General features: G+C 40.6%; 1 protein-coding gene across 35 annotated transcripts in view; it reads left to right on the top strand.

Annotated features, from left to right (window-relative positions):
• The first annotated feature begins 2,643 nt into the window (after positions 1-2,643).
• The window catches only part of LOC135463552 (uncharacterized protein KIAA1958 homolog), a 69,594-nt gene continuing 44,365 nt past the window's right edge, over positions 2,644-27,872 (top strand). For 23 of the 35 annotated variants that reach the window (XR_010443553.1, XR_010443555.1, XR_010443554.1 and 20 more), the window contains exons 1-3: positions 2,644-2,750; positions 3,692-3,860; positions 4,412-5,098. Coding sequence is in view for 31 of the 35 variants with exons in the window: in XM_064740832.1 (XP_064596902.1) it covers positions 3,716-3,860; positions 4,412-5,098 (832 nt within the window). In the remaining 4 variants the exon portion in view is untranslated. The other 12 variants (XM_064740823.1, XM_064740841.1, XM_064740820.1 and 9 more) reach the window with 12 other exon arrangements.

Here is a 27,872-nt window from a genome sequence, read left to right as displayed (position 1 = left end):
CACAGCTCTGTACTGTTCAGACCACAACTCTCGATGCATCCCAACATCCATGGCAGAGATCTGATGCATACAGCTATCTGGAGTCGCAGAGCTTCCGGGACCTTTAGTCTGACCCTGGAACCTCATGCCAGTATACAACTCACTTCATAGTGTCGACAAAACATACCCAGAATTGATTTGTAGTTATATGCTTACAAACTTTCAGTCGATTAGTTGAGAGGAGTTGAAAAAGCCACGGGGGCTAACATGTACGTTACCGATTAACAATCGCAGCTCAAATTCTTGTCACGTATGTTTGGCCAAGGCCCTTTTTATAGGCCACTATCCGGCGATGGATTATTTAAAGTGGCTTAAATGTAATATTAATGTCTCTACGGGGCCTCAGTTGGTTAGCGCGCTAGCGCAGCGTAACGACCCAGGAGTCTCTCACCAATGCGGTCGCTGTGAGTTCAAGTCCATTTCATGCTGGCTTCCTCTCCGGCCGTACGTGAGAAGGTCTGACGGCAACCTGCGGATGGTCGTGGGTTTCCCCCTGGCTATGCCCGGTTTCCTCCCACCATAATGCTGGCCGCCGTCGTATAACTGAAATATTCTTGAGTACGTCGTAAAACACCAATCAAATAAATAAATGTCTCTACGAAACTGCTGAAGTAAGGTTTTTAAAGATAACACACAATGGAATATGGTATCTTAGACTGTTTTGTTTGAGAAGAGTTGTCAGCCTTTCATCCAAACTGAGATTAAGATAGATATCTGTCTTTGATAATCCCAGATATAACTTTACCGGTAATTTTTTTTATCGTCTGTCAAATGCAATGCTCGTGTATAGTCTTCAGCATAGTTTGCAAGATATACAACATCGATGAATGCAACAGAAAATTTGGGAGATTTATGCGTGAGTGAGTTTGACCACCCTTAAAATCTGCTAGAAAATCCCCTCAAGGTAGCCTGTTTTAAGTATATAGACCGTCAGGAAATCCCATATTCATGTATGAACTCAAGGCAAATCGTGAAGAGTATGTCTAAACAATTAAAGTGAACATAAAGTGTGCCACTACATGTACAAAGAATAATGCGAGTAGTGCACAGGGATCGCAGAAAATATTTTAAAAGTGCTTTAAAGTTTTCGAAACCCAGACGAACAGGGCCGCAGAAAGACATTTATGCTCACAAAGGTAGCACCAACAAACTGCGAAACTCAAAGAGTGAGTGAGTGCTTGGGGTTTAACGTCGTACTCAACAATTATTCAGTCATATGACGACGAAGGAAGGGTGTAGGTAATGTACCTCCTTGTTGCAGGAGGACGGATTTTGCACCGCTCTTTTATCTAGTGCTGCTTCACTGAGACGACTTACCGAAGGTAAGTAAACAGTCCCGCTTGAGCCACTATACTGATACGGGTCAACCAGTCGTTGCACTATCCCCTTCATGCTGAACGCGCAGCGTGGAAGTTACAACTCCCTCTTTCAAAGTTTTAGGTGTGACTCGATCCAGGATTGATCCTGGATCTACCGGTCCCGAGTGAGATTTATGAGAAAATGGGAAATGTACATTTGGGTAAATTAGCGTTACCAGCCTTAAATAGGCTACGTGTATGTACATAGTTGGGGAATGAGGTAGGCCTAACTTTTATATAATATCGAGCACTGAGCGCAGTTTTGAGAGTTAGACCTTCGGAGAGAAACAACCCGATATGTTTCGGATTTACTGTAAGGAGGATTTACCGCTCGCTCAGACGCCCATTAAATCTTCCCTAGCAGGTGAATGTTAGTACAAATTAACTTACCTGTTCTGAGGTTGGCATAACCAAATATAAACCACGGCAATAACACAAACTGACAACGGACAAAGGTCTACTCCTTAATCACAAAATGTGTTTATTTTTCATGAACACACGTGATTGTCTTTGACCCTTTTGGTTTGCCCAGTCTCACAACAGGTTAGTTAATAAAAGAAACCACACGATTGACGTCGAATTATGCTAGGGAAGGTTTAGTGCGATTGTGGACAGCGGTAAATGTTCCTTATTGTCAATCCGACGTATTTGGGGTTGTTTCCCTCTGCATTGCTCGATTGTATCGAGTGACCTCACTCAGCAAATACTTGTATACACATATCATATATGTAGGCCCTACGTACATATAGGCCTCTGGCCGGCTGGAATTACGAGGCGATCTTAAAATCAATGTCAAAATTTCAATCATTAAACGTGTTAACTCCCTTTCCGTTGTTTTAGCTGAATTTTCTTTTGCTATAGCTTACATAGTAAAGCAATATTTTGACCTTGTTACGTAAGAAATAACAATTGTAAAGCGATCTAAAGTTTCAATTTCAGTCTATTTAAAATCGCTTCGTGATCTCGTGGCCTGTAGCCTACCAGCAATATGGACCCTAAGGCATACTACTACAAACCGACACACCCGCTTAAGAAATATATTTTATGAATCATATTTGCGATTTTCCTGTGGTCTGTTTTAAATATTTCTAGGGATTTAGTGGAACGAAATGTAGGCCTACGCCGATATAGTCCCTGGAGGAAAACGTATGTAGGCATCGATCAAATAAAGAATAATGGCTTCTCCCCAGGATACAGGAGCTCTCCAGGAAGCGGAGGTTGGAAAAGCACTCCTCATTAATTTGCAAAGGTTTGTGCATAATTCGGTGCGGCAGGCGCCTTGCGCTTAAAGTAACATCAAAATCGCCGGTATCCGCCGAGTGGATCGTCCAAAAACATATACAGAGTTAAGGGGTAAGTGTTTAAGAAGCTTAATCCAAGGTTGAATATGTAGGGCAGTCTTGTATTTGGATGAAATGTCGACGTTTTGGACGATCAGTTTGTGGAGTTCAAAATGGCCACGGGGAAGCCCTTTGTGCATAATGAGCACAAAGCTGGCCTACAAAAAGGCGCCAATTAAATACTTAGTAGATCATAGATTGAATCAAAGTCCTTCGTGTTTGTTTAAAGGCTTAGTGTATTGTGCACAATTAATGTACTGTATTTTTCGTTCCGTTGGTGATCTGACTAACGTGAAAGAGTACAATTTGCTACGAAAAATTGAAGCCCAGTTGACCTGGTTAGCACATCCGGGTACCCCTGTGATGATAATCGGATCACTACAGGGAGCTCTTGACTTACTGCGAGAGGCGTATCAACCATCATGGAATATTTGAGGATAAATATTGAATTTTTCCATATAAATGGAAACTGAAATAGGCAAAGCCTAAAATAGGATAAGTTTAAAACTACGCATGTATGTATTCGGCAAGTAACTGATCTACGTTTAGGTCTAGGTGAAGCAGCCGGCAAAGAATTTTTCTGATATATATGTGTGTGTTGTTAATAGCTATGTATGAAATGATATTTCTACATGTTAATATTTTGAGATACAGAGAGGGTATGTGTATAACAGTTAAATTTGAAGAACATGCAAGCTTTTCTACAATTGTATTGTATTTGGTAACAAATAAATATAGCCGGTAAACCAGGACACGTCATCATTTATGGCTTCCACTTTAAAGTTTTGATTTCAAGTGAAGAAGTACACATAAACATGTTAAATTAAAAAATTGTTGCTAATAAAAACCGAATGACTCCATACATTAGCTCTACATACAAGCAAACAAAAAATACAGCAAAGGACTTGTAGATTGCAGTAATGTATCTTAAATGCCCTTTGTTTTATTTTACAGACTTTGCAGAAAACTAACAGCACTATGGGAGTGACACTGGAAAGAGTACAGAACAAATTTGCCTGCATAATCGGGGAACTTTGCAGCGAGCCACTTGTGTTATCTCAGTTTGCAGTATGGGTTGACCTGAGAATAGCCGAGTACAAAACAAAGGGAACAATATCATTAGGTAACCGGTGATGTTTGAGAAATAATAACAGACAGCCAATTTTTCAATGTTTTTCCTTGTAGTAGACATACTGCTTGCTTATATGTGGGAATGAGAATGGTTTCTTCATTCTACACGTTAAGAGACTTCAGAATTACGTTGCTAGACAGACGCAACTTGAATTAATGACAAATTTGAATGATTTCAGAGACCCTCTTGAAAACATGTCACTAATCCTATCAAGGGAAAGAAAATACGAACATCAACACTACAACCAAAGCCTCATCAGAAAATGAACAATGAATGAATACAATGAAATAAATCTGCAAGGCTACTTGACTCATAACAGTAATTTGACTAGTTTTGAGAAAGTAAGTTTGTGGTGTGTGAAAAGGGCATTCTAGAAGTAATTAAGAAAAAAATTACGTTTGGTGTTGTAAATTACAGTTTTCAAGTGAGATTTCATCCCACCACAGAGTGAAACCTAAACGCTCAGAAATAATGTACAAGATGAATGGTTTCGTCACAGTATGTCGATCTTCTAACTCCATTTGATGGCTGCCTGTTTTCAGATTGCTCTGGAGAATCCCCCAATCCAGGATGGATGAGAGGTGTCAAAAACCATCCTCCCAGGACTGTAGACACGGGTCAAGGGGCGCATCGCAGGAGAGGTAGTTTTGCCAGTAGTCCCAGTATTCACATGAGTCCAGCAGCATCCCCGTTAGCAAACCAGATGTACAGTGAACGTCTCCAGTCGTCCGATTCCCCACGTATGTCGCATAATTCAGGGCAGCAGCAGAGCTTTCCAAGCAGACTCTCTCCAGACATTGTTGTGATAAAAAACGAACCCAGTCCTGAACAGCAGACATCTTGTGCATTTAGTCGAAAACGAACTGCAGACAGCTCAGAATTGCAATCAGACTTTTATTCCACAGCCAAATCGCGCCGCGTGGGTGGATCATCCACACTTTCATCCTCTGCCCAAGAATCATCATCCAATCAAAGCCTTATGTCCATTATCAATACAGAGTCAGATTCCATCTCATTAGAACCAGTTGATTCAAGCGAAGCAGACATTTTTAAAGTGACAATGGACGCTCAAGATGACCAAAACCAGGGACTTTCTGGCAGTCCGTCTAATTCCACATTCTCACCTAGGCGACTGGCAGCATCAGCCACAACCTCCAGCGGATCGCCAAACAACCAGTCATGGATGGGCTCCACGGGGGATGCCGCACAGGGTAGCAGCTCACAAACAGGTTGGTGTCATTTCTTTCCTACATACAACATTTTGACCAAAGAGAAAGCATGTGTGTTGACGAGTCTTGACAATGTATGTTCTTATTAACAGTCAGTGGTTAGAAAAAATATAAATCCTAAAGAAGTAAACCAGTTGCTGATTCGGGGTATGCCGCATTAAAATACTGCTTATAAAGGGAAAAGGGCTTTATGAAACCTTAATTCAACATTCCTGCTGAAAATGTAAATGTGATCATATCGAAAACTTACATGCACCTCATAATACTGTCATAATGTTGCCAAAAACACACCAAAAAAAAAAAAATGAATGGAAAAGCATCTCTTTGTTCAGTGCTACTTGAACAAACCAATTCCCAAGAATTAAACCTTTGTTAACCATGGTCGTTTTTTTACCATCTTTGAAATTTACAGTAAGTACACAGAATTCCTTTTCTGTACATTTGACCCTATTCCATTTACCTGTTTGAATGGTGCTCTATGCTGTACTCAAGAATATTTCTCTTATGTCAGCGCCCGGCAGTATAGTGGGAGGTGTGCCTATACATTTCAGTGCCCATGAAATTTCTAGACCTAACATGATTTATTTAGAAAAGGAGGGGGAGGGGAGGGGGGGGCAATATGTTTTCCAACCACTGGACTTAAATGGAACATTTTCTCTGTCTAATTTCCTTGGACACAAGCATACTTTCAAGTTGATTACAATCGAAGTTGTTGCCTTGGAACTGTGTCTCGTAAATTACATGTAAATTTAACTTGTGCCCACTTTACAAATTTTCCTGAAGATTTTGTCAAGAAACATGCTTTCATCTGTGGTCGTTCAGGCAAGGCTTGGTGAAACAAAAGCAACAAACTGTTCATAACCAAAATTAGTTATCACATGTTTCAACACCATTTTAATGCATGTACACTGTAGACAAACGTGTGGTAGCAGATATTTGTATTCTTCAGCAAATCTACAAACTAAGTGTACATGGAAGTGGAGCATACACCTGTATCTTTCTGGTAGGTGGCTGCTTACAATGAGCATTTGCTCAGTTGGTTAGCGTGCTAAGCGCAGCGTAATGACCCAGAAGCCTCTCACCAATGCGGTCGCTGTGAGTTCAAGTCCAGCTCATGCTGGCTTCCTCTCCGGCCATACGTGGGAAGGTCTGACAGCAACCTGCGGATGGTCGTGGGTTTCCCCCGGGCTCTGCCCGGTTTCCACCCACCATAATGCTGGCCGCCGTTGTATAAGTGAAATATTCTTGAGTACGTCGTAAAACACTAATCAGATAAATAAATAAATACAATGAGCATTTTGTCCTGCACCCTGAATGATCACACTGTCACTGACTCCTGTTAAAGACATCGTCAGGTGAAACTTTGAACAAATAATTTACTCCTTGGAGCCCTTGCCACTTGACTGTTTTGGCGTGAATTCTAATTCAGTGGGAGAATTCAGAAGTTTGAAAGAACACTGCACACAGGGTAGCATGCTAATAAGTTTATGCCGTCGTCATCATGCATGCCATTAGCTTGAATGTCTATGAATGAACAGCTTTAAAGATAACAGATGCGCTAGTAAGGTTTTATCACAGAAGCCCCTCTCCCCCCCCCCTTTCAAATCTGATAATTGATGGTCACAAAAGCCTTAGGGATGTTTGTTGGCTTACTGTTTCACCAAGCCTTGTTAGTTCTTGTAGGCTGTAGACCTACATTGACAACACTTGCCAGAATGTTTATACATGTATGACATGGTGAAGAATCTGGGGTTCACCCACGGCACAAATTCCGTTCCATTCCGTTCCGTTGGGCTGATGGACACTGAACAACAGAGATGAGGAACCCAAGAGATGTTTTAGACAGAACTGGAGAATTTCACATCGTCAGTGCTTAAAACTGTGTCAGTATAATTGTGAAACACTGTTTCTACAAGATTCAGTCCTAGCCCGTTTTTCATTTGGAGTTCAACTTTTTTCATTTGGAGTTTGCTATTATCTGTTTGTTTCTGACAAGTTGAGAGTAACTAATAAAAAACATTCTACTTTGGGGTGCGACAAAGGTGAATCCCAAACTCTTGCTATGTTATTTACATGGACACTTGTTGTGCTAATGTGTTTTGGGTAACATCAAAATAAACCTCCTTTTTGTTGGTTTCTTAACCCAATGGGTAAGGGTTGTTATGCATTTATAAATGTATCAGGTACATGTAGTCGACAAGCTAGCACTTCAGATAGAATCATGGTTATGAAGGTTGTGACATGTATTTGCCATTCCTCACATTTTTGTCCAGCTGAAAATAATATTTCTCAGTGGGTATATATGTATGTATATGTATATATATATATATATATATCATCTAAGTGCAGTTACATGCACAAGTTTTGAACTAGATGTCCATGTACAACTTCACAGTTCATTGTATAAAGGTGATCACATGGGTCTAACTTTTCGGTACAATTTTATTTCAAGATATTCTCACCCTTCTTGGTTAAGGCAAATGTTCATTCAGGAGTAGTTCCCCTTTGCTGACTATCTGAATCTTGGACCTCCCACTGTGAGGAGTTCGTGTTTACTTAAAAAGATACGAGGATGGATAGTTTTGTACACTGTACAGCATGGAATTTATTTTAATAGATCTTTAAATATTGTAAACGTGGAATAACTAAGGGCTGAGACATTCTGAGAAATATTTAGTTTCAGCTGGTTTACATAGATTCCACTAATGTATAGACTGGTATGTTTGGATGTCATAGGGTCTACAGCTTCACATGCACATCCTTCTGTCATGGGCTAGTGCATGTTTTTTAAACGATTCAATAGGTGTTGTAAAATCATTAGTAAAAGATGACAATATCTTCATTTATGGTTCCTTGGTCCTTCTGTTACAAATAGTGATTGGTACATTATTGCCAGGAAAAACTGAAATTTGAACAACATATTCCACAGTTTGACAAGCTCTAGCCATATATTGTACATGTACTTCTTAGATTATTCTCCAGGAGCTCTATGCATTTGCTTTTTTTTTTTTTTTTTTTTTTTGGTCAGAACATTAAACACAAGGACAGATCTGATTTCAATAACGTGTGTCGTCACAGTATTTTTGGTGTGAGTTTTATCGTCCGAATAGTATTTGTTTTCGTTCATATTGAATATGGATTCAAGTCGTGCCAATAAAGCTTACAAAAACTGGTGTTGGATTTTTATTCCTAGGGTGAATTGGTTATTTGCATATGTACGGTATCATAATCCAGATTATGAGAGTTTTGAAACTTCCTGTTGAAGTTTGTAGAGGTGTCGTACTCTTCTTGAAAACATGCCACATGCTTCTAAACTTTCACACATGAATATACATGTATACCTCATTGTTCTGTACAAGGAAACAGATACTGTGTGTTTAGGCATGTTTCTCTATCTTTGAGAAAGCCTATTTTGAGGTATACTAATATAACATACTGCGTCTGTCACATGAGCATAAACAGTTTCCTGAGTATTGCGTGAGGTAATAGGCAAGTTAAATATTTGAAATAATTGAACATATTGATAACTTCTCGGAACATGATCGACAGAATGCAGGCAGTTACAGAGACAGAAAGCTATAACTTTCCATATCTGCGTGTCTTGAAGTCACCACATGTGTTTAACTATATTCAGGTATCGGCATTCAACATGTATGTATAAGCCAGTGTTGTCTAGTATAGCACTTCAAATCTCACATGTACATTATTAATGGGTTGGATTGCTTATGTATGGTGGTGTTAAACATTAAAATTGATTTGAAAACCTGTTTTCTGGGACTTGACATGATAGTCATCTACATACAGGCACATGGTTTGATTTGTCTGCCATTGTCAGATGTTACCAGTTTTGACCTTGGCTTGATACATTAGAAATCAGATCAGTACAGTTACATGTATGCTGTCAAGATCACATTGTGGATTTTGCATTCTTGTTGACCTCCCTGTTTTACGACAGAATCACGTGCAGTTGTGGAATCAGAGGGAAAACCTGTGCTTTGAGAGTGGGTCTAATGTTAACAGCTGGTTGTGTTTTAGTATGATTTACAGAAATCGTGGTGGTGAAGACCACTATACTGTAGCATGAACATGGTGTACATGTGCTGTCGTTATGTTGACCTCGTAACATTGACTGGGAAGATAAGATGTAGAATTGTCTGTTGTGAGGCTTGGTGCATGGGTACTTCATCCTGTTTTTTACCTACATTTAAACAATAAGGGTGTGACAGCAGACAAAAAAATAGTTTGGCAGCTATTGGTAATTTCAGTACCTGCAGTTTTAAGACTAGATTACCTGTTTGACAAAGCATTTTGCATTAGGTGATTTTTTAGAGGTAGATTGTGCAGCTTCATTACATTCATACATTTTGGCAATGTGACTTTTAGTTACTGTGTTTTCTAGTAAGATAGATCACTCTATTGAATTATACGGCACCTCACGAAAGTCAAGTTGCCTTAATAATCGTGCATGAAGGTGTACAAACACAATTATGTGAGGTGCAGAAGCGAAGCAAATCATTACGTGTAAACATTGGGAATTACGTGTACAAAAAAAAAAAAGGCGCGAGATAGTAAAGCATTACCTCATGAGCAAACCTTGGTCTCATTCTAGCTCTTCCCTGGCATCGGAATGAAAACAGGAGCATCTCGCGGTCCATGTCTTTGTCAGAAAACTGTTCAGGCTCTTCGGCATCAAGCATAACATCAATGGCGGCACCCACTCAGGTCAGTGTCGCTGCTATGGTCAACGTCGTCTCACAAAGCAGGATCCTGAATGTACAGGAGAAGCCGCGAGCCACGGCTAAGCATATGCTGGCTGCTGTTAAGATCTTTGAGAGATGGTTGATAGACTCAGTGCACAAGATTTCCAGAAAAGTTGAGGAGATACCGCCTCCACAGCTTAACATCTACCTCAAGGATTTCTTCACTAGTGTGAAAAAAGTGGACGGAACAGAATACAACCCTGTGTCTCTTAGCACTCTGAGGTCCAGTCTGGACAGGTACCTTAAGGAGTATGACTATCCTTGCAGCATTGTACGCTCTGGGGAATTTCTGGCCAGTCAGATGGCTTACAAGGACCGCTTGCAAAAACTGAAACTTTCAAATTTCCAAAGTCACTATCATCAGGAGGACTTCAGTTTTCTAAGTGAATGACGTGCAAAACCAACTATTTTCATTATCACACTAGTGAGGCTTGTAATGGCTGGAAGGATGCTTGTTTACATGGAATATGGAAAGCACAGATTTGAAAATGTGCAGTTAAATATATGTGTAGTTTTTAGAGTTCTCGCTGGCTCTTAAGCTTCCATCTTCAGCTGTACAGTACATGTATTTAATCCACTTTGTAGGTGTCGAGGAATCTTGTGTTACATTTTGCTTGGTCAGCTTGCCATATTCTTGCCTGCATCTTCAGTACTCGTGAATATTTTTGCGTAGAAATGAGGGAAAATCGGAAAGAAGTTCTGTGCCTAAGGTTTACCAGTTTACCATGGCATGTTGTGGTGTGGCAAGGCTGGAAAGCTATACAATGAAGACATTAAGGAACTGAGTAAGCCCGAAAAACGCTTGTACTTACACCTGTGCTTCCACATGTCTAGTGTTTGCAGTTTTAAGAAGCTTAAATTTTGGTTAATATTTAAATTTAGTTTTTGTTATATGGAGCATTGTAGTAAACCAACTTAGTCCTGGCAAATTGTGGAAATTGCATTTGGTTACAAAATCCATGAGTAAAACTGCTGATGATTGATAACTGTCTGAGTAAAAGTGTATTAAATCTTCAGAAAGCCTGATTAGACCAAAATAGGCTGTGAAAAACAAGGCATGCCAAGGGCACGACACATGCATTTGTTCTGTATGGCCCTTAACAGCACATGGGCTGGAACTTAAATGTGGTTTTTAACACAAGTAAAGGCATAGAAATCAAATGTACTAACTTCAGGGTTGTTAAGTGTCACCATTTTTTGGCCTTCAGTTCTTCGTGTTTGTCTTCAACCTCATCAAACAGTGACGATGTGAAGAGTTGATAATTTACAGGGGAATAATAGCTGTGTTGGTTTTTTGGGGGTTTTTGTTGATACTTTTGCATACTTCCTGCTGCATCTAGAAAACCATATACCAGTACCCGCTTTGCAGAGAAGTTCAGATTAAGACCATTTTAGTGACTTGTGGCCTTCTCTCGTTGCCAGTTCGCATAGAGCAGGATGACTCTCTTCGCTCAGGAAATAGAAGTTCGGAATCAGGTGGCAAAGGTGTCAGTACAGCAGGTTTTGGCGGAGAGCTTGATGGTGGTGTTGCAGGGGGTAAACATCAAGTGCTGAACACCCAGGAGAAGTCTGCCTCAGCCATCCGCCATGAGCAGGCAGCCATTCATCTTTTGGAGACCTGGTTATCCTCTCTCCCAGTCAGGGAGTCCCGGAAGATTGAGGACATTCCACCGAAGGATTTAGACTTTTATCTGGAACGGTTCTTCAGGACTGTCAGAAAGAGCACCGGAGAAGACTACGACCCTCAATACCTCATGGCTATTCGCTCCGGTTTGAGTCGGTACTTGAAGGACCACGGCTACCCCTACTCTATTGTCAGGTCCTTTGAATTTTTTAAGAGTCAGGAGTCTTTCCGTGTTATAACCAAAAAGCTGCATGCACGTATTAGCAAGATAGTCAAGACTTGATAAAAACATGTTGTTGTTGTTGATGTTGGAAAGCGAGACCTAAATCACAACATATCAAACTTCTATAGATATGTTTTAGTGAAGTGTGTGAACATTTTAAGCGAGTGTAAAGGAGATCTTGTGATGTCGTTCTAAGGTGTGTGACTTATTTCATGTTTTCAAAGGTTTGGTTCATCAAGGTTGTTAGAAGTTGACCTGCATCAGAGTAACTTAAATCACTTAATTTCATGGTGTGCAGGAAGAGTGAATGTCACTGTTAACTTGCACCAGAAGAGCCCCCCCCCCCCTCAAAACAACAAGAACAACAAAATAAACAGTGTTTTGTTTTGAGGTTGTATGTCTAATCTGATGATCTGAAACTTTAAAACATTGCTGGAAATGCGTTATGGATACAGTATTTCATTAGAATGGGTAGTAAAGCTTTATTGTTCAGGGAGATGCCAGGTGCACTTCCTTTGATCAGTCTCTCCAGCTAGGATTGTTTTGGTTTTAGCGGTCATACTGTTGTGCTCAGTTTGAATCTTATCTTCATTGTGTGGGCTCGATCAGTCGATTAATGCGGCATTGTTCTCACTAGATCAAGTCAGTATTAAGCTATACATTAGAAATCGGGCTGTATGGATTCACTGAAAGGTTTTTTCATAGGTGCATTTGTAAGAGGAAGTGATTCATGATAAGAAACGACACAGTGGCACATAGCTTGGAGACCTTAGCGTTCAATCAGGAAAATCTCCGCTGACCCATTGTGTGCATCTGGTTTGAGATGGCACTGAACTCTATATGATAAAATGCATGCAAACATACTTTAAAAAAAACACGATGAGGTCGATATTACTCTGCCAGTTTATATTTAGCGGCCGTGTTTAACAGTATGGCTTCCATTTCCTACTTGTATTGTTGCCACATTGGAAAGGCTTACTTTTCAGACAAGATTTAAAAGCATGTTATTGTTATTACTCCGTACTTTGTGTGATAAATGGACACCTTAGTCCAGGGCTCTTTAATGAAGAACACTGTCTTGGGTGTTGTGTTTGTGTATCTCATATACGTGTAATTTATAGTTGAACTCTCGAAAATACACTCTCGAAATAATGTGATTAAGTCCCCTGTTCTGTTTGATTTTCATCCTTTTATTACCATAAGCATCTGCTGTGGTTCACCAATGTTGGTTCAACAACCTGACAGTGGTTTTCTCGCTTTATTTGTCAGTTCACGAGCTGGAAGGACCACATGGCTTGGGTCGTACATTGGGCAGCAATTCTACTTCACTAACTGCGTTTCGTGGAGCGACATCAACCTCTACTATGTCAGCAATGTCTAATTCTCGTTACCAAAACCTGGATTTGACAACAAAAAACATGAACATGGCTTTAGGCATATTCAGACGTTGGCTCATTGAGAATGGGTACGGAAATTGTGACACAAAAGTAGAGGATATGCCCGTGAGAGAACTTGACGCTTACTTAGCTGATTTTTTTGCAACTGTCAAGAAAAGAAATGGAACGGACTATGATCCACAGTCTTTTAAAGTCATGCGATCTTATCTGTCTCGCTACCTCAAACAGCAGAACTATCCTTTGTGTATTACGAAATCATCTGAGTTTGAGCAAAGTCTCTTGTCATATAAGAAGCGCATGCAACAACTGCATGAGATAAGTGTGCAAAGAAGAAAAGGGTTGATTCATTGACAAAGCTGTAGGAGTCAGTGTTCATGTTTTGCATGTCTTCTTGATTGCACCCCCCCCCCCGAGAAAACGAAACTTTATCCAGCGATAGCTGCAGCTTTTAATCAGGAGACCTATCCGGGAAAGCATGCTGACTTTACTCAGGTCACATAAAATTTGTTTGTCCATAATCAGTCAGTGAAAACGTGTAGTGTGGTTCGTCCCCCCCCCCCACCCCCACAAAAAAAAAAACGAAATAAAAACAAAAATTAACTGGTCATTTTACCCAAAGGAAGTTTTCTTTACAAGGTCTAGAGCTACAGTAGTTTAGGTTAAAATGAAACGTATTAATGTCTAGGAAAAAAAATAAGACTGTGGGATTTGATTCAATGTTGTAGATAGGAAAATATCTGGACAAGAGAAGTCGTCTTATCAAAATACTTACATGAATAGTAAAGTGTTATAATGTAAGGTGAACGCTATGGCTTTTGTTCTTTTACTTCAAATTACCTGCGTGGAAGCAGTATGAGCTACTTGTGATTTTAAGGCATATTTCTGATGATTGCTCTCGTTATATTCATTTTTGAGGTTTGTGTTATAACGTAGAAGATTTAGTGTCAAAAATTGCCAATATTTCGTTGTTGGGCACTAATCTATCGTAACGTAATAAACGCCTATGCACTCTTTTCTCATGAAATATGAAGGGTTTTGATTTTTAATATAAAAAGCAAGCTGCTTCTGTGTCATATATTTAAAGAGAAGTTCTGCCTCTCTTTCTCTTGTCAGTGCCAATGCATATGGACAGGAGAACGTCAGAGCCATGCCATAGAATCCTAGATTCTGAGCACAAGTCGGCAACAACCATCAACCACATGAAGACGGCCGTAAAATGCCTGGCGCAGTGGTTGAGTTTGAATTACCCTGGCGAGGATCGCCTTATAGAGACCATCCCACCGGTTCAGTTGGATGCATACCTGTCCCTGTTTTACGCGAGTGGCACCAAGACAAATGGCCAACCGTACAAACGCACGTATTTCTTTAAGATGCGCACAAGTCTGGAGCGCTATTTGAAAGAGCATGGTTACCCGAATTCCCTAGTACGCGACGTCATCTTTGCAAATTCTCAGGCAGCGTTTATGAAGCGTTTGGGTCAGCTTCCGGACACATCTGATTGATGTCCACGTTTTGGCTTAACAGAAACCCTTGAAGAGTGCAAGTACATGTAAATGCTCTCCATTGTGCTGAAAACCTCGAGCAGGTTGGATCGCTGTTTTATTGACTATTGCTAGACTTGTGGCTGGTACACGTATATTAAGACCTGGGCAGGTGTGTAGTTTTGCATTTTAGTGCTGCCTAGGGGTACAGGGATTTATATTTTTAAAAAAAGTTCACATGTCATATACACAATTCCATGTGAGCTATGATTTATTTTGTCGCTGGTTTTGAACCCTTGTTAGTACACGTATGACATGAAATTGGATTAAATGTTCATTTTTAGTCTGGCATAGTCACTTTCTTAGGCAAGCATGTGTGAATGTAAATGCAATGTATACTGGCATGTGTTTTTTTTCTGATTCAGTTATTACATCGCAAACACATTCTTCTGTTGTTAGGAGTCAGTATGTGGGGATATAGGACAGAGGCCGTGGGTACCAAAAGAGCCGATCCAAAGGGCAAACCTGGAATCCAGCGGGTCGCTCTGAAGATAGATAAAATGAGTGTGGGAATGAGACGGCAGCGTATAGTGGATAGGGAGAAAAAATCCGCCAGCACAATAAAGCATCAGTTAGCGGCACTTCTTCAGATTGAAGGTTGGCTTCGTGAAGCTCCTCGACATGAGACTCGAAATGTTGAAGATATCCCTCCTCTAGAGCTGGATGAATATCTGACAGAATACTTCCTGAGTGGAAAAAAATGCAATGGCTTGGAGTTCAGAGCCACATATTTCTCCAGACTTCGAACTAACATTGAGCGGCATTTAAAAGAACATGGATACCCCCATTCTATTGTCAAATCTCCACTCTTTATTAGAAGTCAGGAAGCTTTCAAAATACGGTACACGTCTTTGACGAGTAGCTTGGAAGACCCTCTTTCACACAGGCTGATAAAGCCTTATCCTCTTAAGTTTGACGAGACCCTTTCTATATCACCTGATGGACAGCTTTCTTACGGTCAAGTAATCCCCAATGTTCAAAACCAGGAAGATTTCGGTTCTGAAAGCCCCGAAGAGCACGATGCCCACGGCCATGAAGAACCCCTTTCCCCACCTGGTGAAGAACCTCTTTCCCCTTCTTGCGAAGAACCAATTTCTCCTTCACGTGAAAGATCCCGTTCCCCAAACCCCGAGAAGTCAAATTCTCCAAAAGTTGAGAAAGCGTTCTCCCCGAGTCCCCTTTCTACCAACCCCTCGAAACTCTCCTCTCCTAAGAAAGAAGAACTAAGTCCTGAAGGTCCACTTGCTCTTACATGTACTTCCGAGTAAACGCAGTGCAAAACAATGTGCAGCCCACAGTAAGGGTTGTGTGTATCTTTAATTTTAAGATAAAGTAACAATAATATATGTAATGTTGATACCCTTGTAGTAGTTGTATTATTCCATAAATAACCTTGATAGCATCTGCATTGCCTTCTAATAGGCTTATGTGGGGATTTGCCAAGATTTTTGTGCTATTGCTTTTACTCGTTATTTTTGTTTTAAGTAGTATGTCGTGACTTACGATTATCCATGTACATGGCCGAGGATGTAAAATGCTACGTGTTTATTTTTGTACGGTAATAAAGTTTTTCATTCTTTGACTGAAGCACGTATACTACTTGATACAATTTGTGTGCTATATTATTATACAAGTAGCTGGATAAGCTGTACGTTTGGTATTGAGTTGTATTTGAGTCAAATACAGGTACAAAGTGAAAAGAAATACCAAAAGTTTCCCGTAGAGTCAGCAATAAATTAGCAGATGTTGGTAAGCCAGAAAACATGATCGTGGTAATGAAGTGCACGGGGCTAGCGTGTATCTTCAATACTCGAGCTTTCCTTTGTTTGAAATACTTGGTTGCGTTTAATTTTTGCCTGTTGTGGCAGGTTTAACGTTCATCTACGTCCCCTTTGAAGTTTTAGCAATAAGTTTACAACTTTCTTATAAATATCGCTTTGTCAGGAGTAGCAGGAGTGTTGATAAACTGGATTGCTTGTGCAACACAAAACTGAGAAAACAAAATATTGCATAAATTATGTAAGGTTACACGTGTCAGCATGACCTGACAGACCCGAGTTATTCGTGACGAACAACCATATATTTTGATTTTTGAAATAAAGTAACCACAAATTCCAATAACCGTTGATTCACCAAATCATGGCTATGGTGATTTTAGTAATGGAGAACATGTTCAGTATTCATGACGACACTTGTGCACTGTACTCTGTGATGTTACTTATAAAACGGTTCAGAAAAGCGAATAGACAATAGGCTACACAAGTTGTACCCTTTCAAATTAAGTCCATTCACCGGTATTCACTTCCGTTGTGACATGTAAAATGTGTAATTCGACGGATTCATCGCGTTATACTTGTGTGTGTCGAAGTCCATTGTCAAAATCGGTAGCAAATTCCTTGAGTCCTGTACGTCCTCCCGACATCTGATAGACCTTATTCTTTGTTTGTTAGGCACAGTGGATCATGGGGACCGGAGTATGACTGAGCGTGGAGAAGCTAGCTATCTGGCCTTTCATTCGCAAGAGTGTCCAGGTATTATAGCTCAGCGTCGGCTGCGGATTTTAGATAAAGACCAAAAACCGGCCACCTCGATTAACCACCAAATGGCAGCTCTTAATCACATAGAACGATGGCTTCAGCTTCCTCCGCGGTCCGAGTACAGGGTAATAGAGGAAATTCCGCCAAAGGATTTGGATGCGTATTTAACAGATTTCTTCACCATAGCGAAAAAGCACGACGGCTCAGAATTCGGAGCCACATATTTTGAAAGAATGCGTTCAAGCTTAGAAAGACATTTACGAGAACATGGTTACTCGCATTCGATTGTCAAGTCCGCTGTCTTCGCTGCAAGTCAACGAGCTTATAAGTCGAAGATTCTTGCGTTACGCGTTGCCATGGTTGCGACCAAAGCACAGAAAATTTTTTCTTGATCAGTCGTTTTTGTCCCTCACGGAAGATCACAGCCTTGTGTTCCTCTTTCATATATCATTAATTTATGGTAACCAAGTATTTGTGTGACCACAGAAAGCGGAAATGCATTGCTCAGTTCGTGTCGATACAGGTACGTCAGGAAGTCCGTATAAAATATAAGTTGGGGAATGTTTCTTCAGATGTTTGTATTTGTTGCAGATATGTAATAAATCTACAACACACTGTATTTGTCACCGAACTCCTCACGTGCCCCACACTTGTCAGGGTTACCAACTGCACATCATGTATACTGAAAAAGATCCCTCTCTTGGTCTTCCAGATTTGGCGCATCAAACATCACCTTTTTCTCAAAGACTGGGAACTCGGGTTGCTCAGGGGGACGTTCACATATTCCCAGCTGCAAACCGACATCTGAGCATTGACAACAGGAAGGATCGTATTTTGAATATTCAAGATAAACCGGCTTCGACCCTGAGTCACCAGCTAGCCGCTCTTGGCGTGGTAGAACGATGGCTCTCAGAGAACCATCCGGCTGAGTCGGCCAAAATAGAGCAAATCGCACCTGCCAAACTAGATCAATATTTAACGGAGTTTTTTACAACGATTACGAAACCGTGTGGAGATTCTTACGGTGTTTCATATCTGTCTTCTCTTCGTTCACGACTGGAGCGTCACCTCCGGGAGCATAGCTACCCATGCTCTATCATCCGATCTCACGAGTTCCACGCCTCACAAACTGCATTTAAAATGAGAATTATGTCTTTACAAACGCAAATAGTAGAACCCACCACCTTAGACAACCCGCATCAAAGTATCATCTGAAACGCAGATAAGAATGACATTATTGTTTCCAGGTTATCTGTTACATGATGATCTTTTGGTAGAACACTTAATTCAGTTCACTGAATTTCCCGGTTTACGGCTTGACCGCCATTTATCACATTTTGCGTTACCATTGTTCTCGGTGTACCGAATTAAAACACAAAGTAGTTGTGAACAACTTAACGATTGTGTACTTTGTTCATTTACATATGTGTATTTTGTGCATGGAATGATTTTTCCCCTTTCTCACAACAAAAATTCAGCGTGTGATCATTGTTGTGTTACGTATACTTGGCCTGCTCGACTTTATTTTGGTTTCCTCAGTAGACTTGTGAAGTAGCATTAAGGCTAGTAGACATTTAACAATTTAGTGTTACTTTCATTGTCAGAACCTGCGGAATTGGGTCTGGTGCGGCCAACTGGTTCTTTGTCAGTCGAAGGACGAAATCGGTCTGCTAATACCAAGAGCTGCTTGCCGATTGAAGTGCATCGGCGGCCTAAAGACACAGTTGACACTGCGACACGTCGCATTGGCGCCCGCATCCTTAACCGCCAGTCGAAGTCCGCAACTACTGTGAAGATGATCATCTCTTCGGTTGGAACAATCGAGCGTTGGCTAAGCTCTCCTCCATTCTGTGACAAGCGGGAGATTGAAACGATCCCTCCCGCCGAACTGGATCACTATTTAGAAATCTTCTTTAGAGCTGGTCGTAAACCCAACGGACTAGGATACGGTCGCAATTATTTGGCAGCTTTGCGGTCATGCTTAGAGCGACACTTAAAAGACCACAGCTACCCTTGTTCTATTATAAAGTCTCCACATTTTTTCAATAGTCAACAGGCCTTCGTGAATAACATCAAAATGGCAAGGAGGGTTCTTGGTGATAGTCCAGGCAGTGTTTCCTACAAAACTGGTGGATCCTTTGACTGCCCTACCCGGCCAAACGAAGGACTGCCTACTGGCCACGATCATGAAAACTTAAACCTTGACTGAGTTACAAAGTTACTGTAAGCCCCAGTAGGCAATACATTAGTCCCCCATTGCCATTGCACCGTATCTAATTTTGGAGCTCCGGTTAAGTATTTTTCAGAGAACTTCATGAAACAAAGAGAGAGCAAGAATATCTGGTTGCATATTGTTGACATTTATTTTGGGCATTTAGAAAATGATGTACACATTTAGTCCATAGAGTGCATTATTAGTGTGCTGAGATTTTTGGGGCTTTTTGTCCATCGGAGTACCTGTAACCTGTGTAGGGCTAAATGGATTTTTTTTTTATTTGAAGATCCGTTGGTAGAAATTGCGCTGCATGTGTAAGCAATAATAAAGGATGTCATAGGCTAGTTAAACGAATTATTCTTTACACATTAGCCTGGTCATATTTGTAGTTTTTTGGAACATTTGCTGAATTTGGGCACCCATATGTCTAACAGTACGTTTTTGGAAGAAGTTGTTTCGATCATTTTCACGTTAAGGCAATTTGATCATATATTAAAATAATGATTTGTATCTTATCGTCATCAGGTATAGTTGTGAACTTCTAGCAAGTACTGCATCAGTACGTTGTTGCGTGTGGCCTGAACGGTGGGCTACGGTAGTAGGAAAGCTATTGGGATTGTATACTGACACTTTGTGTGCAGTTCTTTTAAGCATTTAGCATTTAAGCATCGAAATATGGTGTCCTGGAGATGCGTATCGAAATCCTTTTTCCACATTCCACATCCCGAAATCCAAATGTCTTACTAGACCCGACATCCGCGGTAGCGTGTAACCGTATAGCTTGGTAGCCAGGTATCATTTAAGCTAAGACTCTGCCACCTTTTCTTTGTAGCAGAGCTAGGCTTTGACCAAAGCCTGTTAAGCTCCCCCCATGGTGTCGAAGTTGTCCCTGCTGTCATCAGTGGTGGTAGCTCCCAAGGCTGGACTAACCGAAGTGCGCAGAGGAAATCCGTGGGAGAGGGACAAACTTGGAAGGTTACGTTGGCAAATCGAAGAATTTCAAATGTCTGGGAGAAGCCCCAGTCTACAGTGGCCCACATGCGCGCTGCTTTGGGCATCATCGAGAATTGGTTAAAAAGTTGCCCTCGATATGATCAGCGAAAAGTTGAAAATATCCCCCCTGCAGACCTAGATGCGTACCTTTGTGATTTCTTTCTGAACGGGAAGAAACGCTCAGGGGAAAATTTCGGACGAAGTTACCTTAGTGTTTTCAGGTCGTGCCTAGAACGTCACCTGAGGGAGAAAGGCTACCCCTATTCCATAACTAAATGTGCTGAATTCGTAAACAGCCAGAATGCTTATAAAACACGTGTAGAAGCTTTAAGAAAGCTGTCCCTATCACGGGCAGGCGCACGGACGGATTGCCAGGCCGAGAGCGTTGATGGACCAGTAGGCACGTAAATCATCATGATTCGTAGGACTCCGATTTGACTTGATATAAGTTACTCTTGTGCAGAATTTGTCTTCTTTCTTCTGGGGTTGATACTCGCTAAACATAACGTTGTAGGTATATACTTCAAACAGACTAATGTGTAGCAGTAGTAATAGCTCTCCATGCTGCGCGCTGAATTTGGAAAATCTGCAATGAAACTGCACTTCATTTCTTTCCAGACTTGTTCGTCGTTGATCCCCTTCGTGGCAGATCTTCAGAACTGGATAAGACGGAGAATTCTGGAAGCACTCTGTCCTCTTTTTCAACTCCAGCTGGTCGCACTTCATCCAGTGGCTCTGCTCTAAACACTATCCGAAAAGCTCAGGCCGCTATACGCACCTTTGAGTTTTGGCTGAAGACGGTACACCCATCTGACGCGATGAAGACAGCCGATATCCCGCCGGAGCAACTAAACACTTTTCTGGCGGAATTTTTTCTCAAGATTAGAAAAATGAACGGATTGGAGTACCTACCAAATTCTTTCGCTGCACTGCGCAGTGGCATAGAGTTCCATTTGGCTGATGTGGGATATCCTTGTTCAATCAAACACTCCAACATTTTTCATGACACACGGATGGCTTTTCGCAAAAGGAAGGAGTCTCTAGAGAAACAAGCGTAATATAGTGGGAGTCGAGATTGGAATCTAGGATATGTTGTTTTCAAACCTCAAGAAAAATATATTGTTTTTTTTTTTTAATGAAAGTATGGTTGTTAATGTGGTCGGATCGGTGTTAGTTGTAGAGTGGAATTCTAGATCATTACATTTCTATCATTGCTCATGCGCGTAATGGTCGAACATCGCTATTAGTTTACCCCACCGGCTGCTTTCGATTTACAACTTTCTGGATGGTGAAAACATATACTCCATACAATTTTTCACTGGTTTATTAGTTATGTATGGTTTTCAAGGAGACAGTTAAACAGTTTTGCAGCTGTTTTGATGTTGCTTTTTGTCGTTCACACAAACAGTGCGAAAGAAATTGATATTTGTTCACTTCTGTAACGATATAATGATTTAGGTAATTTTTACGTAGCGTTAGATTTCAGAAGCATTTTGTTGAAAGCTGCGTTTAAAAATGCCCTGAAATGTTATTATTTTAGCTGTTTTTGCGTAACAGTCGTTGTGTTGGGGTTTTACTTGTAAACTAAATCTATCATTCAGTTTCTTTCTAGAATTAAAGTATGTTATACGAGAACTTTCTTTCTATATATATATTTTTTTATAAATGCTGTTTATGTGAGGACTTAAGGCTTTGTGCTATTCACGTCAAACATCGTTTTTCTCGTTGGGATGACTGTGAAGCCACATTCATTCATTCATTCAGTGGCGTTAAAATATGGATATACATGCTTATAACCCTACTTATATAGAAAACTTCAGGTTTATGACCCTAGTTTAGCGCTCTGTATAGCAAACTTCCTTTCATTGTCAGTGCCTGCTGCCGTCTGTACGGGTGGTCCGAAGGCTGAGTCGTGTGAGGATGGAAATTTGGCCCAGGATTTCAGTTGGATACAGGAGGAGGAGTTCTCCACATGTAAAGAACACTGGAAAACTCCATCCATTCGTCAAACAGCGGTACATCCAGAGATGCCTAACTCATCTTCAGCCAGCACGAGAAACGCGCTTAAATCTGTTAGACGCTTCGAAAGTTTTCTGTGTAGTGAAGGTTATAGTGAGAACCGCAAGATACACGAAATTCCTGCCTTTGACCTAGATCCGATTTTGTGCGATGTTTTCAAAAACATTCGACGGCAAGATGGTACGCAGTACTCCGTAAGTTCATTAATTGCCCTTCGCACGGGACTTGAGTACCATTTGAAAAGGTGTCAGTATCCTCTGTCTATTACAACATCCATACACTTTTACAGAAGTCAGCAGAGTTTTAAGGCACGAAAGGCTGAATTGAAACTTTTAGAATCCAGAAACAAAACAGATTAGATGCTTACGTATGTGTAATGCTCCGTTGGACGTAAGTGTTGACGCATTTGTGAATTATCAATACTGAGAAGTAGGAATTGAGGTATTGAATACTGTGTACCGACAACGGTTTTTTTTTTATTTTTTTATATGGCACTACCTTGTTGATGTTGCACGGACCCCTATTTTGACCTAATATTACACAGTTTATTAGACCTGGTTGAAGTTTGTTCCAGAGACATCGTTTTGTTATGTATTTGCCTGTTTTTGGGTGATGGTTTTTGAGCAAAATTTTTATTGATCAACATTATCCCTGGAATAAGACGGTTCTTTGGAATTCCTTCTGCAGAAAACGTAAATCCCTCGCATGAAAGAGACGGTGTGGTGTTGGAGGGTGCCAGACCTAATTCAGGAGTTTCACAAGATGCTGCAGTTCATTGCAGCTACATCGCCTACTCCAAACTTGGTCTTTCGGGATCATCATCTTTACCGCCGTTACCGGCAGTAACCAAAGAGATGAACCGAACTGTTCCATCTGTTTCGGGGGCAGTTTGCATCTTTGAGACTTGGCTGAGAGAAGGGCCCTTTCAAGATCAACGAAAGATTGATAGTCTTCCGCCAGCAGAGTTGGACACATACCTGGCCGGGTTTTTTCTCCACTATTAAGAAGAAAGATGGTCGTGATTATTCAGTCAGTTCTTTGGGGGCGCTTCGGACTCGTATAAAACAATACTTGCAGAAGGCTGGTTACCCGCGGTCTATCACTGACCCGATGCATTTTCCCATAAGCCTTGAAGCATTCCACGATCGCCGACAGGCCCTTAGTTCACTGTCTCAGCAAGAAAAGTCGGCCCTGGGATATCGCATCTAGTCTGCTCTATTGTCCACTCCCCAAATAATCACAAATCTAAGTTGATTCCCGCCATAATTTTGTAGGTGTTCTATAAACTTCAAAAAATAACAGAATAAATGGTAAATGATCGTTACTACCAAACCACTCATTCTGTAAAGCCATATTGCCGTGTTAACTGTCCAGCGTGATATCACAAGAGTTAAGAGTAACTCTCCTGTACAATCGTTATAATACAATGTCCCTATAGGTTTACGTGTATTTGATCGGGCATGAAGTGAGAAAAATGCAAACAAAAACGTCAGATATTCAGCTTGTGAATTTCAGCTCTATTTTGAAACATCCACTGTTTCTTTGAGTTTCGACCGGCCCGGATATCACAGTTAGTAGAGGGTCCGCTTCGAGACCGGTAGATCCAGGATCAATCCTTGATCGAGTCACATCTAAGACTTTAAAAGAGGAAGTTATAACTTCATCGCTTGGCGTTCAGCATGAAGGGGATAGTGCAACGACTGGTTGACCCGTATCAGTATAATGGCTCGGTCGGGGCGGCTTACTTGCCTTCTGTAAGTCGTCTCAGTGAAGCAGCACTAAATAAGAGAACGGTGGAAATTCATCCTGCAACAAGGAGGCACATTACACGTACATGCACCCTAAGGATTCCTTCGTCGTCATATGACTGAAAAATTGTTGAGTACGACGTTAAACCCCAAGCACTCACTCACTCTTTGAGTTTCGCAGTTTGTTGGTGCTACCATTTTTTACCGAACATAGCAGACACTTTCAGTGCCAGTGATTGACCAAATTCATAAGGGTCAATACCATATCTGCAGTGTTGAATTCAATCGTCTGGGTTTCGAAAACTTTAAAGCACTTTTAAAATATTTTCTGCGATCACTGTGCACTACTCGCATTATTCTTTGTACATGTAGTGGCCCACTTTATGTTCACTTTAATTGTTTAGACATACTCTTCACGATTTGCCTTGAGTTCATACATGAATATGAGATTTCCTGACGGTCTATATACTGTAAACAGGCAACCATGAGGGGATTTTCTAGCAGATTTTAAGGGTGTTCAAATGTTTCTTGTTTTCTTATGTATATAGTTGTGAATATTTAGATTCCTACAGCCACTCTTTTTTGTGGAATTTTTGCTTATCCCACATACTAGATTGGGTATATATATCAGTCTTCGTGTGCTAAAATGTTGTATTATAGAAGCTGTTTGCTGTAATGTTAGTAATTTTCTCATGTGTGCAGTTAAAATAAAACCTGCTGCCCGTAAAATATTCCAGTGTAAAATATGACGGCAAAGCCATTGACATCATATACTCGCAGTTTTTCGCTGTCATGATTCCGACGTAACTTTTTGCAATTTGTATTCGTTAGAATGCCTTTTATGTGTAGATTTATTGAGACTGTCATGCTGTTTTTATAGGATATTGGAATGGTGTGGACAAGCTCTGTGTTGTGTGGCGTGAAAGTATGGACGTGCTTGCGACTCAAAGCTACCGCCACCCAAAAATAGGAGTCTACATGAGCCTGTATTCGCTCAGTAGCTTTTTTTATTATTCACCAAACATTAATTACAGTTTTAGTCGGTGAAAGTAAATATTGGACACAAACGTTTAAGACATTAAAACTGAAAGTAATAGTTAATGGCACAAGAAGTTGTAGGAAGACAAATGACGCGGTATCATTGAATGGCGCCACGTTGCGAGTTCCGTACATTACGAAACTTTCTAATGGCAGCGTTCAGTATGAAATACACGAGACATGATCGCTAAAACGTTAGCTGGTAGAAAAACGTTGAATGTGTGTAATTTATTATCACCTGTGGAGATCCACACAAATTGGCGCATGCGAGCGTGGATCGTTGATATACCACTTGATTCTAGCTATTCTAGCTAGATGTTGATCGTACTGTATCCATACGCAACAGTTCAGGTTTGAATTAAGATTATTTATGAATTATAATGTTCCAAGTTAATTTGCGCCCTGTTTGGTACTTCTGGATGTCCAGTAATTCGGACTTCATTGTTTTATTATCAGACTGGCTGCGCGATGGGAACAGTACCTCCGCACGTCCAACAATCATGCTGGAATCTGGAATGCCTGCCAGCCTACATAGCAGCTACAAGCACCAGTAGAGTTATCTTCCCTTGATTCCGGCCAGGCTGTGCACCATGGTATACACGCTATGCGTATCGCAAACAGTGCGGTGAAAACATTTCAGGGTTGGCTTGCAGTAAACTCTCCGGGCGAAAACCGTAAGCTGCACGACATCCCTGCTCACAGCCTTGATGTGTACTTGGAAAATTTCTTCAGCACCGTTATCCGAAAGAACGGACAAAATTACAGCGCTAACTCACTGGTATCTCTGCGAACGGGCCTGGAGTTTCACTTTAAAAGGATGGGCTATCCCTTCTCTATTGTAACCTCCCCTGCGTTTTCTTCCAGTAGTAGAGCCTTCAAGCGGAGGCGCGAAGCGTTAGCCTCTGAGAGGAACGACCGTGTCCTCGCCGTCTAAGACAGATGATAGCCATGATAGTTTCAAGACAGATAAGATTACATGCATTGAGGTTACTTGTCGGACATGGATGTTTCTCGAGGGTGTTTGGGTTAATGATTTTTGACGCCTATTAGGTGCAAGCAGAATTACAGACAGAATTGTCGTATTTTCGTAGGTGATGTGCAACGTCAGTACATACGTACTTGGTCAGCTCATTTTTGTCATGTGGAGATGATTGCCTATTACATGCAGGGCTCATTTTAGAAAATATATGATGGCCTGCATTTTTTACCAAAAATCATAAAATCGCAGGCCAGTTTCAGCTTGACCTGCTGACCTATTATTTGACCAGCAATTTTTAGCAACGGGTAATGCACATTGTAACTTTGATTTTATATCTTTCAGAATGTGGACGCGTGGCTATATTACATGTCACCAAGCAAGAGATATAACAGCTAACAAATGACTTCTATATAATCAAAGTGACGCAAACAAATGTTGATAAAAAATCTAAAATGTGTATTTATTACCTCATACCTTCAGATTCACAACATAATATAAATCAATGCTCATGATATTCAGCACATATCAAGTTGAGTAAAAATACAATCAAATTACACAAATGAATTTCAGTTACTCGAATCACATCCACAGTAGCTATATTTATTAATAATAAATAAACAAAATATGATTTCTGTTATTAAAACAACTAAAATATTTTATTAAATCAAATAATTTTAATCACCAAATATCTCATAACGTTGGATATCAATTTCAGTTATCAGCTGTTTCCCCACACAAATGATCATCTTGATTGGTCGTAACATTATCTGTGAAAAAGACATTGGGAAAGAATTATGTAGCCTAAACTTTCTCATTTGTAACAGTGTTGTACACTTGTTTTAACTTTTCATGCCACATAGTCAATATTAATGTAGAAACTGTCAAATATGAAAATTTTTGACCTTTATTCAAAAGTTTCTACAAAGTAAGTGGTTTCAATTTATTCTATCTAAAACCTCTTGCATTACCTCAGATTGGGGTAATTTACGTTTTGTACCAATGCAGCCCGATGTGCTTGTCGCAGCTTTATGGGGGCCATATGGCTGTACCCACGGACGCCGTTCACATTTGCCAAACCATTTCGTAACAGCTTTATCTGCATCAAAATTCATTGGCTCTGGGCCATCGTGTATAATGCGCAAAAGCTGTTCTACCCTTTTCTCACCTAAAGAATTGGTGATCTGATACACTCACCTATCTGAGTGTATTCTATTCATACACGAGAAACCTCTTTCAACTACAGCATTACTCACTGGTATAACTAAAAAATTTCAATGACAGCAAGTATGTTCTCAAGTGAGGATTTCTTTGAACTGCAAAACAGTTTTGCTAATGTTCCTCGATACTCAAGGGCATGTAACCCAGTCGTGACTACTAATTCTTTAAGGTCATCCCATTCAGTGGGTATTTTAAGCAAGTCAGTCTCATTTGACACAAGAACTTGTTCAAAGTGTTTTGTCACAGTTTCAATAGCAGAATTCCCAAAGTCAGAAAATGTGTTGCTGTCCTTAGTTGGATACAGTTCAGTGTCCAAAATAGTTACAGCACTAGAGAACAAATTTGACTCCACAATATTGTCAAATCTCTGCTGGAAGGAGTCAAACACCGATTGGATGATGCGGCCATTGTTACTTTCCAATAACTGGCGAGCTCTCTGCACATGCGTCAGTGGAATTTCATTGTATTTGTAGGCATCATTG

This window comes from Liolophura sinensis, chromosome 3, assembly GCF_032854445.1.
Source record: "Liolophura sinensis isolate JHLJ2023 chromosome 3, CUHK_Ljap_v2, whole genome shotgun sequence".
In the NCBI taxonomy this organism is placed as follows: domain Eukaryota; kingdom Metazoa; phylum Mollusca; class Polyplacophora; order Chitonida; family Chitonidae; genus Liolophura; species Liolophura sinensis.
The sequence above is the reverse complement of the archived record's forward strand: the minus strand, read 5'-3'. Positions and strand labels throughout refer to the sequence as shown.